The sequence below is a fragment of the Colobus angolensis genome, unplaced genomic scaffold, assembly GCF_000951035.1.
Source record: "Colobus angolensis palliatus isolate OR3802 unplaced genomic scaffold, Cang.pa_1.0 Scaffold11, whole genome shotgun sequence".
Taxonomy (NCBI): Eukaryota; Metazoa; Chordata; class Mammalia; order Primates; family Cercopithecidae; genus Colobus; species Colobus angolensis.
Genome location: NW_012112030.1, coordinates 3,853,688 through 3,869,142, shown reverse-complemented (window position 1 = coordinate 3,869,142; position 15,455 = coordinate 3,853,688). Strand labels below are relative to the sequence as shown.

Genomic DNA, 15,455 nt, shown 5'->3' with positions numbered 1-15,455 from the left:
TTCTTATCACTGTTCTAACATTGACTCTCTAGGCTTAGTCTCCTTAGTCTAATTGGAACTAGGAAGCTAGCTTAATAAACAATACATGTTGAATGTTCTTAATCATGAAATGACTCCTCCATCTTCTCATTAAATGTAGTAACAGAGTTTACCTGTTTCAGAATCAGATAAAAGGGGACCATCTTTCTTTTATCTATACCTAACATGAAACTCAGAGGTTTTTCCATTATAGTTCTCTTCCAACCCTACATGTAGGGCTCAGGACTGAAGAACTTTGTGTCCTACCACCTTTTCTTGAAGGAGGTGTTGGTCCACATCTGTAATCCTGAGCAAGAAGAACCTCAAATTTTCTTTCCCTTCAACTCTTTTATTGGATTTCTACTCCTTTATTTCATTCCAAATTTTCTGGACCTTGTAATCATCTAGAGAAAAATGTGGTTCCAGAGGAAACTAGCCTAGGATGGGAGGGATGAGCTTATTTGTGTCATGCCCCAATAAATACTACAGAGTTCTAAAACTTCCTTTGCACATGTCTACCACTTCTACCCAGGATTTCTAGGACTGGAACAGCAGAAGTGAGACTGACGGTATGTCTTAGCTCAGGGTGTGCAGAGTCTCATCCAGCATCATTTAGATTTCCCGAGAAATGTGCCAAGGAAGATCAAGAATCCATGTCCCATTTCTTCCTTTGTGTCCCCTGGAAAGACCATTCTCTGTTCTTAGAGGAATTGATTCCAAGAACATATAATCATGCATGAATGTGTGTTGCCCGGGACTCTTCAAAGCATGCTATAGTTGTAGAAGAGGCTCTCCACTCTGATGCCGGCCACAGCTGCATACAGTTCAGGTACCACCAACTCTGGTACTTGTAACACAGCCTTGTCATCTGCAGTTTTAATGGCAACTTCTAGGCGCAAGCGCAGCTCTCTAGGTGAGGGGCGGCCAGCCTCATGCCAGCGCCAGCAGGACTTCATAATACCATACCTGAGAGGGAAACAAAAGAAGCTGACTTCCTTGACAAGGCAAATGTATGGGGAGCATGTCTTCCCTCCTCATAAACCTTAACAAACAACTCTACAATTCTTTAATTGTCTTGTTTACCCTGCTACTCATATTCTTCCCAGAGAGTGATATTCCTTCTCAACCTTTTTATATCAAGTCTTAATAGCACTTTCTCAACACATGCTCTTGTATGATAGGGATGACTTAATATTTTGCAAACTAGGGTATGACAGGACAGTTTTATCACTAGACATTGTTTGCTGTACATTGTGAGCAATGTGCAGTAAAGTAACAGGGCTGGGTAGAACTGAACACATATCATTTTTACTCTGATATGAGACAGAGTTTTTAATCATTATATACTGCTGCATACTTTAGGTTGATTTTCATGTTTCATATATCTCCTCATCAAAATGTTACACTCTTTAATGCTTGTGCCTCGAAGCTGCTGCTAGAACTGCAGATGACAAGGCTGTGCTACAAGTACCAGAGGTTGTGGTACCAGGTCAGGTATTTTGTCAGTTAGGCGTCTCTCCCAGTATCAAGACCAGCCTTTTAGACATAGAAATGTTTGTCATCAATTTCTTTCTATTGTACCTAGCTCCATCACTATACTGTGTGCCTGTGTGTGTGTGTGTATACTCATATATAGTTAAGATATTTAAATTTAGTCTACTTGATGCAGTAATTGTTTATCATAATGAAAACCAAGTGCTATAGATTTACCCATTCAATGATGAAAAACTTATAAAATAGCAACAATTCTAATAAAAACATTAATATATTCTCTGCTGCCTTCTTATACACAATTTAACCTTTTCTTACATTCTATAGCAGTTCCTTTTTGAACTTCATTGGTAATAACAGTCTGTGTAATTTTATATGTTTCCATTTCCCGCCTCTAGGTTGGTTCACTAACTGTCCCTATCTGCTGATAACACTGGATCCTCCTTCTGCCTTTGTAATTTCTGCTTATCTCCCCTTCCTCTGGTTGGCTTCTGCCACACTGAGAGCTGGAAAAACAGGGAGACAGTCATTTAAAAGTTAAATACTAAATAAGAACTGGTATACTCTGAATGGGTAACTCTAGTGCAATGGGTTTTATGACAGCTGTCTGAACTGTGGCTGGCAGAAGACTGACATGTAGACTAAACACTACTGTACTTGCATTGGGTTTAGTTTACTTGCTACCTATTTTAGAAGCTTCCCGTGGAACTAAACTATAATAAAATTAGATTCCTAATGTAGTTCTCAGTGTGTGGTGGGGGTATGTGTGTGTATGTGTGTGAGTATGCGTGAGTGTGTATGTATATGTATATATAACATATGTGCATATATAATATATGAGATAGGTGTATTTCACTTCATGGGTTTGGTTAAAAGCTGTACGTTGGTACAGACAGGCGAGGATCATCTGAGCACTTTGAAAAGGGCATGATTGATAGGGAGCAAAACAACATTTGGCAGGAAAGAAGAGCAGATCTTTAAAACCCACTTACATGCTACGTGTGCAGCTACCGGGTCTCTTCATGATTTTCCTTTTTTGGAGATGCTGTAGGATGCTGGCAGGAGGGACTTCAGGATACGGTGGTGCCCCTGTCATTATGAAAATAATGAGAACTTTAGGGTCCTCTAAAATACGAACTGTAACTAACACTATTCTTCATCCATTTGGATTGGTTGCTTGCAAAAGATATAGCCGTAGGAAAAATACTACATACGATTCAGTTGCTCCCTGGTGATCAAATATGGATATAACGTAGTGAATTGGGGGGAAACGTGTTTTGGAGAAAAAAACCTGATAAGTTAGGAGAAACCTGAATCTCTAAGAAAGTAATCAAATAAGACAAAGTAAGACATAAGACCTGTCCTCCACTCTCTGCACATGGGAAGGTGTGCAGTTTCTCAATCAAATGAATTAATAAGTCTGAAGTAAACATTTTTAGGTTTATCCAAGACCACTCTGGGAATTATCCTTGGGATTTGAAAACATCCTGTGGATTTGGTAATATTTTGGGGAAAATAAAGATGAAGAGAGCAAAAGAAAGGTAAAAAAGGACAGGGCAGAAGGGAGTGGGGCAAGGAGAAAATAATCAGTTTATATGACCATCACGGGAATCAGGCTTAGATAACATGTCGTCCATTTCAAGCTTCAGCACTGTACTGAAACCCTTTCTGAAAGCATACATCATCCACCCCTTAAATAAACATGCTTGCATATTTGCATACAGGGACACACTATTTTGGGGCTCATGCTTACCTAGAGTCACCATCTCATAGAGCAGGATCCCAAAAGACCAGCTGTAAAAGAAACAAAGCCATCTACTTAATTGCTATTTCTGTTTTTCTAAAGAGAGCTCATTTAAGTGTCAGAGGCCTTTAGTAAGAGCCCTATAAAAAAGGCAGATGAAGGAGAATCAAGGATGAGTGTCTGAAAAGCAAAATAACTGCCATTAGAAAGCATTTCTGCTCAATTTCCATAGATTCGAATCTCTTTTAGGATTGAAGCTATATCTCTATTTACTCTCCTGTATTTTAAATTAATAGATGTTTATTATTTGCAAATATGTGTGCATATAATCACACAAACACATTTACCTCAATCACAAAAGCACATTTACCTAAAAATATTCCCTCTGTGTCTCTTTCTTCCTTTCCATCCCTCTCTGCTGAAATTCTAGCCTTTATTCTTAGCGCAAATCCAACCAAGTTTTATCATTTAGTCACTATTTTCTCAGTAGATTTAATTCCCCAAACCTAGGAAAAATATTAACAGAGCAAGCTTTATATATAGTTAAAATTGGTATTTGCCTAAACAATATGACTTGAGAGGTGTATAGTTCACTATTCTATAATATCATTATTAAATGATTAATATTTTACAGTTAAGTTTATTACCCCGAGATGTCTACTGAAAAGCAGATGTCAGTGAAGCAGCAATGGAAATCTCATAACTGACTCATCCTATTAACTGATATTCTAAATTTCCTCTGCTGCTCATGGCATTCATGGCTAGCAGGATATTCTACATTATATCTATTCACTTCTCCAAGCAATTGAGTTATATGGCTACCAGAAGTCAATTGTGATTCTTTATGATCCTGTTAATGTCAATTTTACACGTAATTGCGATTATATGTAGTTATATAATCAATTAGATATTTTATATACTGATTACATGAAAAAAAGTGTTATCTTCCTTCAAACTAAGTTGAATGTTTTGAAAATTATTTATAAAAATAAACTGCTGAAAAAGAAAGTGTTGTCAAATTGTGTGAGGGAGACAACTGTGGAAAACTGGGAAGAGTAACATCAAAAGTCTGCAAACAATTTCATAATTATTTTCAGGTTTCTCATGCTACCTAAAATCATTCTGAACTGGAACTCAAAAATAAATCATTCTTATTTACACTAAAAGATAGTATTTACACTAAAAGAACAACATACAACTTCATTTGGGAGACTCATCCTCAAAAAAAGAAGCCTCGCCCCTCCTTGAAAAAAGCAGATAATCTACATTTATAAGTTTTATGTTAAAATAAGTTATTGAAGGTATGTATGTTTCTTTTCATTTTAACAATGTATGGTTTAACTGGCATTTTGGTTATGTGGACCTACCTCCTTCAGATAAAAGAGACTTTACTAGATTAAGTCCTCGGATATTGATGTGAATAATCTTTTCACTTTTTTTTTTTCTAATTAAGGCTGCTAATCTAATACAGAAGAAGTACTTGAGGCTGGGCATGGTTGCTCATGCCTATAATCCCAGCACTTTGGGAGGCTGAGGTGAGAGGATCACTTGAGCCCGGAAGTTCTAGGCCAGCCTGGGCAACATGGTGAACTTTGTCTCAAAAAAAAAAAAAGAAAGAAATAAAGAAAGAAAAAAAAGTCAAGCGGGGTGGTGCATGCCTACAGTCCTAGCTTCTAGGGAGGCTGAGGTGGGAGGATCGCTTGAGCCTGGGAGGTGGAGGCTGCAGTGAGCTGTGATCATGCCACTGCACTTCAGCCTGGGCAATACAGTGAGATCCTGCCTTAGAAAAGAAAGAAAAGAAAAGAAAAGAAAGGAAAAGAAAAGGTTGAAAAACTACCAGAAAGGACTGCAGACAGATGACAAACATGAACTCTGTCACATAACATTTCTGCTTGAGAGTATGCCTGATTTCTAAGTAGAGGTTATATTTATAGAAGTAATTGGCAACAGATCAAATCATATTCAGGGAGAACACCCAAGTCATGAAGAAAGTAAACTCAGAGTCCAGGAATAAACCGTACACATCTGCTCTGATGCCAGCAGGTCTCAGGAGAAGCCGTTCTGGGGCAAGCCACTTGAGAGGTATGGTTTGAGTAGAGGAGATGGCCCCTCGGGTGTAAACTTCATAAGCCAGGCCCAATCCACAGAGTTTAGCAGTGAGATCACTTTGGATCAGGATATTCCTGGCTGCCACATCCCCATGGAACAAATGCTTATCCTGCAGGAATTCCTGTCAAGATAAAATCAAATATGATCAGCTGTCTGAGATCACAGCTTGGGTCACAGACAAGGAGAGACAGTCCTAGGAATCTTCAAAAACACAAGGACATTTTCTACTCTGAACAAGTCTCACTAATGATGATACGTCACTTCCAAAGCATACTAATGAATCGCACGTTTCTGCCTTGTGTTTAGGAATACCAAATTGAGCAAATAATTCAAATGACATTAATACTGGATTTTGAAAATATAATCACCTCTGTGTCAAACACTGACCCTTGCTTGATTTTCCTTTCCCGTGAGAAAGGACCCAGCTAGACACTGGAGAAGGGAGTAGATTCCAAGTTTCTTCCTTTTTTCTTTTTTTTTTTTTTTTTGAGACAGAGTCTCATTCTGTCGCCCAGGCTGGAGTGCAGTGGCCGGATCTCAGCTCACTGCAAGCTCCGCCTCCTGGGTTCACGCCATTCTCCTGCCTCAGCCTCCTGAGTAGCTGGGATTTCAGGCGCCTGCTACAAGCCCAGCTATTTTTTTGCATTTTTAGTAGAGACGGGGTTTCACCGTGTTAGCCAAGATGGTCTCAATCTCTTGACCTCGTGATCCGCCCACTTTGGCCTCCCAAAGTGCTGAGATTACGGGTATGAGCCACCGCACCCGGCCTGATTCCAAGTTTCTAGCAGTAGTCCCCAAAACAATGTAATACATACCAAAATTGAGTATCATAATGAAAAATTTACATACATATCTCACTTTTTCCCCTAAAATAACTGCATGAGTTGAATTCAGAAATTCTCTTTTAGATAAACTGAAATGATTACAAATGGCCACAGAGTTATTAAGTGGTACTGACCAGAACCAGGTATTATAATTCATAGGATATACTATATAAACTCTACTAAAAATTCTCGTCAGTCTGCATATTGGAATTGCCTGAGAGCTTTTTAAACATAAGATTTTCACCCCAGATTTACTAAACCAAAATGTAAGAAGAAAGAACTGGTAACCTACATTTTTAAGAAGTATCAAATTCTAGTACAGCCAACAGAGCATCGGAGAGCTATGGCACCCTATGATAATTGATTTTTGGAGTCATTTCCGATAGCATCAAACTATTCAAGACATAAGGAGAAGCTGCAAAACTATACGTGACTGAAGACCTGGAGATTGAGGGCTGTAATTACTAAACAAGGATGGTATAGAAAATTAAAACATAAAGGTGATAATTTCCAATCACTGATGATAAAGAAAACTAGCAGTTTTCTGTGTCTGGTGAAGCTTTAAAATAAGAAATTATACTGCCATGATAAGAATTAAAGAATGTAACTGACTTTGAGGTTGTTAAAAGTAAGAAAAAATAGTATGATATTGCCTTGTAACAGGTAGCACAGGGTCCTGATGAATGCACCAGTTTGACCAATTCATCCCTGTACGGCACCTCTGCAATTGTGGCTCTGAATACAGGGTAGGCTGTATCCTGACACTCTTTATCAAGGGAACATACCAACGAGGCCATCCAAGCACCATAGACAATATTCACATATATGATGTGTACTCTCCCTTGTCCCTTAGGAGCTTCAACCATAACTATTACTCCTTACCCCCCTTAATCCTTTTTTTCTAACCTTTTCCTGATTCCACTTAGATCCCTATATTCCACACCTCAAGGTGGCAAGATAAATCAAATATTTAAAACAGCAGCTTCACAGAGCCCTGATTTTCCATAGCAAATGTTAATTTTAAACACAATTATTTAAATAATTTCATAGAAATAGACATAGAAAGTTCCTGGGTAATTCTGGTAAAGGTAAATTTTTTATCTTAAACCCTGGGTTCTTTGTCTTACCTCTTTAAGTTGTTTTAAAATAAAGGAATTATCCAACTGTTGCTCTTCTCATTCATCCTTTTCCACTTGTTCCTTAATCATTTTATAATTATATGTACTCCCTGTCACATTCAGTATCAAAGCAAGTCTCTAACCAAACATGTTCTGAACTAGTTTTTCTTGTTTTTCAGGTATAAAATTGCATACTTCCTTCTGGTTCTGTCGCCTTTCACCCATTCAGTTTCTCTTTCTGTATCTTTTCCCTACTTGCTTCCCTATCCTTCTCTTTTAATTCTATTATTAGTACATATGGGGATGTAAAAGTATCAAGTAAATGGGCGTATACCTCTTGGCCCTGGCTGTTGAATTTTAGGACTGAAAAATCTTTAAAATCCTTCCTGTTCCTTGTATAAACCCTAAGTTGACTACTTTCTTCCTGAAATGACCAATAGTGTAGTAAATTATCTAGATAAATCCCTAAAGAAGGGACTAAAAACAATGTATCCATACTTGAGTTTCTGCCCCCTAACTTCTAATTTTCTTTAGAACATATACACCACTTGAGAATATTAATATGAGAAATATGGCATAAAAAACAAGGCTAACAAGAAAATGTCACACCATCAGTTGTCATTTTGCGTCGTCTTACCAGTGCCAAAAGGACCTGCTTTCCAATGTGATATACTTGTTTTTCTGTGAGATCATAGAGAAGACCATCCATGGTCATCACATCCTAAAGAGACAGGGGGAAAAAAGCCATTATATCAAAATGGCACTAACAGATTTGGAAAAGAAATAAAGTTGGGCAGAGATACTCTGAAATGCAGTTACCAAAGCTAAGAAAAATATAAGGACTAATGTTCAAAGTGAGGCTGATGTGGGAGATTTTCAGATAGGCAGAGAAATAAAATGATCAACTGGACTGGAAAACAATGACAGACATAGATGAATAGCAGGTAAGTAAGGCAAGTATAAATAAGACTATCCACTGAATAAAACAGCAGTTTTTCTGGGGTTCTGTGTGAGTGTTTGTGTGTATGCACATGTGAGCACACATGTGTTCATGATTAATTTAGCACATTAACTGAATGCATCTTTATTGAATGCCTGAAATGTCCCTTATTCCATGTTGGGAACTGGGAATACAAGCGTGAGTACAATAGCATGGCTGCTGCCTTCTGGAGCTTGTTGTGTGACAGGCACATGTGAATCGGAATCAAATAATCACACACAAATAAATGGTTACATATCTGTAAGTGCCATAAAGGAAATGTACAAAGTGCTAAGAGAGCATATGATCACGGGCAGAAGAGAGTTGATTGAGTTGGAGGGACAGGGGAATTGTTTGATGAGATCTGAAGGATGAGTGGAAATTAACTATGAAAAGAAGAGAAGAGAGAAGTTTGGTGGAACAAGAAAAACATACAAAGATAATCTGAAATAGAGCTGCGTGGTATTTTTGAAAAATGGAAAGAAGTTAGTGCAGTTAGAGGACAAAACAAGTTTTAGATGAGTGACCTCTTTAAAAAGTTTAAAATGGGCCGGGCGCGGTGGCTCAAGCCTGTAATCCCAGCACTTTGGGAGGCCGAGACGGGCGGATCACAAGGTCAGGAGATCGAGACCATCCTGGCTAACACAGTGAAACCCCGTCTCTACTAAAATACAAAAAACTAGCCGGGCGAGATGGCAGGCGCCTGTAGTCCCAGCTACTCGGGAGGCTGAGGCAGGAGAATGGCGTGAATCCGGGAGACGGAGCTTGCAGTGAGCTGAGATCCGGCCACTGCACTCCAGCCTGGGCGACAGAGCGAGACTCCGTCTCAAAAAAAAAAAAAAAAAAAAAAAAAAAGTTTAAAATGCCTAAATACTTGCAATTGTCCTACTGACAACACTGATGGAAGACAATAACAGGGTCCCTTTCTCATACACATTCAGTCGTACAATAATCGGCGTATGAAGGACGTTCAAAGAATATTGAACTTGCTCACTAGCAAGTAAGAAACTAGGGAAACAGGTAACACTTCTCAAAGAGGAATGTAGAACATGAGAAATTGTAAGGAAAAGGACATCCATTTGAGGCTAAAAATGTCTGAACATTTTAATTTTAAAAAACATGAGTTTGAGCTACAAAAATTTTACAAGCTAAATTTCTCCCTGAGTTTGCCCCACCATACTATGGTGACGTTACAGAAGGGAAAACACACTTAATAACCACAACAAAATTACAATCATTACCAAAAATACTCATGTCATTATATAATTATCTTTAAACCAGCTACCATTTTGAGTGCTTACTCTGTACCAACCACCATTTTCACATACATAATTTCTTGTATTTTTTATAATAATTATTACTCCCATTTTACAGATTCAGAAAACTCAGTATCAGAAAGGTGACTTGCTCAAAGTCACATAACTAGTAGGAGGTGAATCCTAAAGTCCATGCTCTAAACTGGTACTGTCCACTCTGTGCTCATTAGCCACATGTGGCTATTTAAACTTCTATTACTTAAAGTTAAATAAAATTTAAAATTTAATTTCTCCATCACATCAGCCACATTTCAAGTGTCTAGAAGCTATCTGTGATTAGTGGCTTCTCATATTAGATGGAGCAGTTATAGAACATTTCTATAATTACAAAAAGTTCTATTATTCTGTCATGCTATTATAATGTCTCTGCATTTTGTCATTTGTCACACTAATTGACATGTGAAAAGCTAATCAACAAGGTCAAGCCTTAACCTCCTAATACCTCTGCCCTACTGCTCACCCGCCGACAGGTCCAGAGAAAGTTGAGCAGGTCCCCATGGACCACATCCTCCAACACCATATAGAGTGGCAGCTTTTCAGTGCAGCAGCCTTCCAGCTGCACTAGGTTCTTGTGTTTCCCCAGGTATTGATGGAATTGGATTCGCCCTAAGAAATCTTGTACCTCATGGAGCCCGGCTGGTTCTGTAGAGGATGAAAGAGCCAGGCAGTGAGCAGTCAGCACATCCTCGATGAGTCGAGGCAGGGAGCAGGAGGCAACTTAAGACGGTAATTCTTAAGGCCCCACATGGGAGTGAATGTAGGCAAAAATAAATACAAAGGGGACCAATTAGAAGAAGATGATGCTTAATATCACTGATCTTTTATCAAAGGTAACACAGAATCATAATTATTAGAACTGGATAGGCTTTCATCTGCCTAGAGAGATAGTCTGTTTGCATTAAAAAGTTATCACTGTCTAGTCCTTTGGATTAATACCCTTGCTTGTCTTATCTTTGTTCTATGTATCCACCATTACGGGCCCATATCATGAAGAAGAGAGAGAGAGAAAGAAATATAATATAAGCTGGGTTCAATGGCTCACGCCTGTAATCCCAGCACTTTGGGAGGCCGAGGCTGGTGGCTAAGGTCAGGAGTTCGAGACTGGCCCGGCCAATATGGTGAAACCCCATTTCTACTAATAATACAAAAATTAGCTGGCCATGGTAGCACATGCCTGTAATCCCAGCTACTCAGGAGGCTGAGGCAGGAGAATCACTTAAACCTGGGAGGCGGAGGTTGCAGTGAGCCCAGATCGCACCACTGCACTCCAGCCTGGGTGACAAGAGCAAAACTCCAGATCAAAAAAAAAGAAATATAATATCAGGAAAGGGTATCAAAGAATAAAGCAAAATGAGGAAACAATCTCAGAATCCTAGTCCAAGTAACATCCATTGTGAAAAAAAATCAGTTTTAACAGCCTCCATAGCAAAGAAGAGCTAGGGAACCTAGGATGCAAGGATGTTTTAACGTATGCAAATCAATTCTGTGACATACCGCATTAACAGAATAAAGTATAAACATCATATGATCATTTCAATCAATGCAGAAAAGGCATTTGATAAAGTGCAATATCCTTTCATGATAAAAACACTACACAAACTAAGTACAGAAGGAATGTACCTCAACACAATAAAGACTGTGTAAAAACCCACAGCTAACATCTTACTCATCATAACATTGTACTTATCCGTGGTAGTCATTTTAGTTATTATTTGGAGATTGGGTGAGGATTCACAATAAACAATTTATGTAATTAAAAAAGGGCCGGGCGCGGTGGCTGAAGCCTGTAATCTCAGCACTTTGGGTGGCCGAGGAGGGCGGATCACGAGGTCAGGAGATCGAGACCATCCTGGCTAATGCGGTGAAACCCCATCTCTACTAAAAACTACAAAAAACTAGCCAGGCGAGGTGGCGGGAGCCTGTAGTCCCAGCTACTCGGGAGGCTGAGGCAGGAGAACGGCGTAAACCCAGGAGGCAGAGCTTGCAGTGAGCTGAGATCCGGCCACTGCACTCCAGCCTGGGCGACAGAGCAAGAGTCCGTCTCAAAAAAAAAAAGAAAAAAAAAAAAGGAGGATACCAAGAAAAATATTTCTGTCTCAAGTTTCCACTCTATTTCCTTCTGTACATGGTTGTGATCACGACAGTTAGTTAACATCTCAATGTTCACAAAGCCTGTTAATATTTACTGTTAGGGGAAGGAGAGTCAAATACTTCTTGTTTTACCTTTTAAAGCCTTGAGAATAACACTCTTGGGCTTAGAAGCATCCCCAGTGTTCATATTGGCTCGCAAGATAGGCCCATAGCTACCGTTGCAAATCTGCTCCAGAACTTCAGAGAGTTGCTCCCGCGGTACCTGCAGCTTAGCCAGGGCAGGTGTAGCTCCCAGAAAGTTTTCCACTGATGTCTCCTTAAGTGGCAAAGCCACATTTCCTCCATGTCCAGCTGCTTCCCAGCTTAGGTCCCTAGACGGAGGGACAGGGGCAGCATCTAGAACAGAGAGATGGTGTCAACCAGTTTTTCCCTGCCCTGGGGATTCCAGAAAGCAGACCCTGAAACAAACTGGCAAGCAAGTTCCTTCTGCAGTTTTCTCTCTGGCCAATGTGGAGTTGTCTTCTGATGCTTCTCTATAAACCAGCATCAATGCCAAGTTTGTAGAACCTTTACGATAATCCCCATTACTTCTTAAGACAACTCAAGAAGGACCGTAGGAAAGTGGTCATGACACTTCCTTTCTGCCTTCCTTCCTCTGGGTTACAATTGAGTACTCCCCATGAGTGTGGTATGGAGACAATTAGGGAAGTTCCTGAATAGGAATCCAAACCACAGATGCCTAAAGGTGGAGGTAACTGCCAGTGAGAACTGTCATTTAAGTCAGACAAATGGCTTTCAAAGTTGGAGGAAAGGTATGGATAATTAATCAGCTTTAAGCTATGGTTATTCTTCCTCCCTCAAGTTACCCCAAAAGTCAAGTTATTTCATATATCCTTGAGTCTCGGTCAAAAAAGTCTTTGGGTACTTTCTCCCTCCCTTGGCCAGCAAAAAAGAGAGGTTCATCCTTCGTATTAAATCTACATTTATTCATTTATTCAACAAATACCACTTATTACATGCCAGGTACTGTTGTAAGTGTTGGGAACAGGCAAAGTCCAGATTCACCTGAAGATTACTTTCTAGTGGTAGGGGAGAGGAAGCAGGTAATAATATATCAAGCAATTAATGTTGTGGAGGAAAATAAAAGATGGAGAAAAAGCTGAGTGTGGTGCCATGAGCCTGTAATCCCAGCTATTGGGGAGGCCAAGGCAAGAGGATCTCCTGAGCCCAGGAATTAGCATTCAGCCTGAGCAACATAGCGAGACTCCATTTCTTAAAAAAAAAAAAAAGGCAGTGGGGAGAAGCAACACCAGTGAATCAGTCACCTGTGTTATATATGAAGGTCAAGAAAGGCCTTTATGATGAGATAACATTTGGGAAAGGCCTGGAAGCAACTAGGGAGCAAACCATGCTGGTGTCAGGGAGAGTACTGTAGGCAAAGGGAGCAAAAATTGCAAAAGCATTAAGCAGGGAGCATACCTATAATAGCTGAGAAACAGCAAGGAAGCCACTGTAGCTGGAGCCAAGTGGGATCATTGGAGAGTAGTAGGAGATAAGGCCAGGGAGGCCCAGATCATGTAAGGCCATGGAAAGTATTTTGTCATTTTTCATTCTGAGCAAGGTGGGAGGTTACTGCATGTGTGTTGTGGCAGAGAGATTTCAATCTGACAACTAACAGGACTGACTATTAAAAGACTCATTCTGGCCTTTCTATAAAGGAGTAGGGGCAGAAGCAGGGAACGTTAAGAGTGTGTTGCAGTGATCTGTGAGATGTGAGAGTAACTTGGGGTTATTTTGAAAACAGGGTAACAGTGTTTGCTTATGGACTAGATATGGACTATGAGAGAAAGAAGGGAGTTAAGGATATCGTCAAGGTTTGAGACTGAAAACACAGAAGACAGGATTTGCCCTTTACTAAGACAGGCAAGACTATTTGGGCAGGACATTTGTGAGAGAATTTCAGGACCTTTGTTTTGGTCATATTATATATGAGATTTGAATTCTATTGAAACTGTGCAGTAGGTGGGTTAATACGAGAATCGAGTTCAAGGGATTATCATTGGAATAGAAAACATATTTGAATCCATAAGACTAAAAATTATAACATTTAGGAAGTGGCTTTAGTTTTCTTAAGTATTTCAAGAAAAAAAGTTCAAAACTGTTTCAAAGGCTTTTGACAGATCAGGTAAGACGAAGACTAAGTATTGATCACTGGACTTGTCAACATAGCTGTCATTGATGACCTTGGAAAGACTTGTTTTGGCAAAGTGGTAGAGATAAAAACCTTATTTTAGTGGGTTCAGAAGAGAATGTGATGAGTAGAAGTACTAGAAGTGAGTTTAGACAACTTGTTTGAGAAGTTTTCTATAAAAGTGAAGTATAAGAGAAGTGAGATAAAATTTAAAGAAAAACTAAGGATTAGCCACTATAGAGTTTCGTATTATTATGAGAGTTTTCTTTTTCCTTCTTTTTACCCTGAGTTTCATGTATGAGCTGATTCCCTTTTATTATATGCTCAATGGAACTCTGGAACAGACTGTTATCATCTACTTAGCACTTCAAAGACTATTAAAATATGAAGGCCCCTCCTTTCCACCATATATCCTGGAGGCAAAGATTAGGAATGGAATGTATCATAGGGTGATATGTCATCCTCCTGGGATGTTAATAAAGCCCTGGACTTTACCCCCTTAGGTCTTTCTCCTAGGTCCTTAGGCACTCATATAGTCCAATAGGAATAGAAACAGTTTTGATAGTCCAATAGGAATAGAAACAGGTTATATGAGGTTTTTTCTTGCACACTCTTTTTTCAGTCAGTAAGCACATGTCGAATTCCAACTCAGGACTTCCTAGAAAAGAGATCATCCCCCTCTCAACTCCATGGGAGGGAACCCATGTCTCTCTCATTGCAGGTACCTAGACTTCTAGACATGGGCTCATTGAAACTTAGACCATACTTTTTCCTAATCTCCATCTTCTTCTTTTTTTTTTTTTTTTGAGGCGGACTCTCGCTCTGTTGCCCGGACTGGAGTGCAGTGGCCGGATCTCAGCTCACTGCAAGCTCCGCCTCCTGGGTTTATGCCATTCTCCTGCCTCAGCCTCCCGAGTAGCTGGGACTACAGGCGCCCGCCGCCTCGCCCGGCTAGTTTTTGTATTTTTTTAGTAGAGACGGGGTTTCACCGTGTTAGCCAGGATGGTCTCGATCTCCTGACCTCGTGATCCGCCCGTCTCGGCCTCCCAAAGTGCTGGGATTACAGGCTTGAGCCACCGCGCCCGGCCCTAATCTCCATCTTCTTTAAGCCCCTGCCCAGCCCCAAAGTTTGAGCTTTACCTCGAGGTCCAGGACGCTGCTGTTGAGTTCTTTGTTCTCTAATAAAAAGCCACAGGATGACCCCAAGAAGGATGAGGAAGATAGTAACCAAGAAAGTTGGGACGATAATCACTTCATACTGCTTCTCCTGGATGACTGGGTAGGCAATCACATAGGAAGAGAAGAGAATGAAGAAGAAGCCTAACCTGGCGTTCATGCAATTTCCCCTATGCACCAGCAATCAGCTCATCATACATGAAAAGGTCATCTCTTCTACCTTCCCCTCTACTTCCATTCAACAGAAACACTGCTGGGAGTAACTCTCTAATCCGAAACCCCAGTGGCCCTGTTTCTTAGCCCATCAAATGTACATGACGTTGCTTCTGGCAGTTTTCTTACCAAGACTGAAGAAGCAGCATCTGGATCTCTGATTAGCACTTACCCTCTCCCCAAAA

The 15,455-nt window shown here is 40.0% G+C and overlaps 1 protein-coding gene across 1 annotated transcript in view; it reads right to left on the bottom strand.

The window, feature by feature from the left end:
* Positions 1-346: 346 nt before the first annotated feature.
* STYK1 (serine/threonine/tyrosine kinase 1) overlaps positions 347-15,455 on the bottom strand; it is a 54,851-nt gene continuing 39,742 nt past the window's right edge. Inside the window, exons 5-12 of the mRNA XM_011952893.1 lie at positions 15,022-15,156; positions 11,823-12,086; positions 10,060-10,241; positions 7,942-8,025; positions 5,275-5,483; positions 3,263-3,303; positions 2,502-2,598; positions 347-984 (exon numbers count right to left, since the gene is read on the bottom strand). Of these exons, the coding sequence (XP_011808283.1) occupies positions 780-984; positions 2,502-2,598; positions 3,263-3,303; positions 5,275-5,483; positions 7,942-8,025; positions 10,060-10,241; positions 11,823-12,086; positions 15,022-15,156 (1,217 nt within the window). The 3' untranslated portion in view covers positions 347-779. The remainder of the gene's footprint in view (positions 985-2,501; positions 2,599-3,262; positions 3,304-5,274; positions 5,484-7,941; positions 8,026-10,059; positions 10,242-11,822; positions 12,087-15,021; positions 15,157-15,455) is intronic.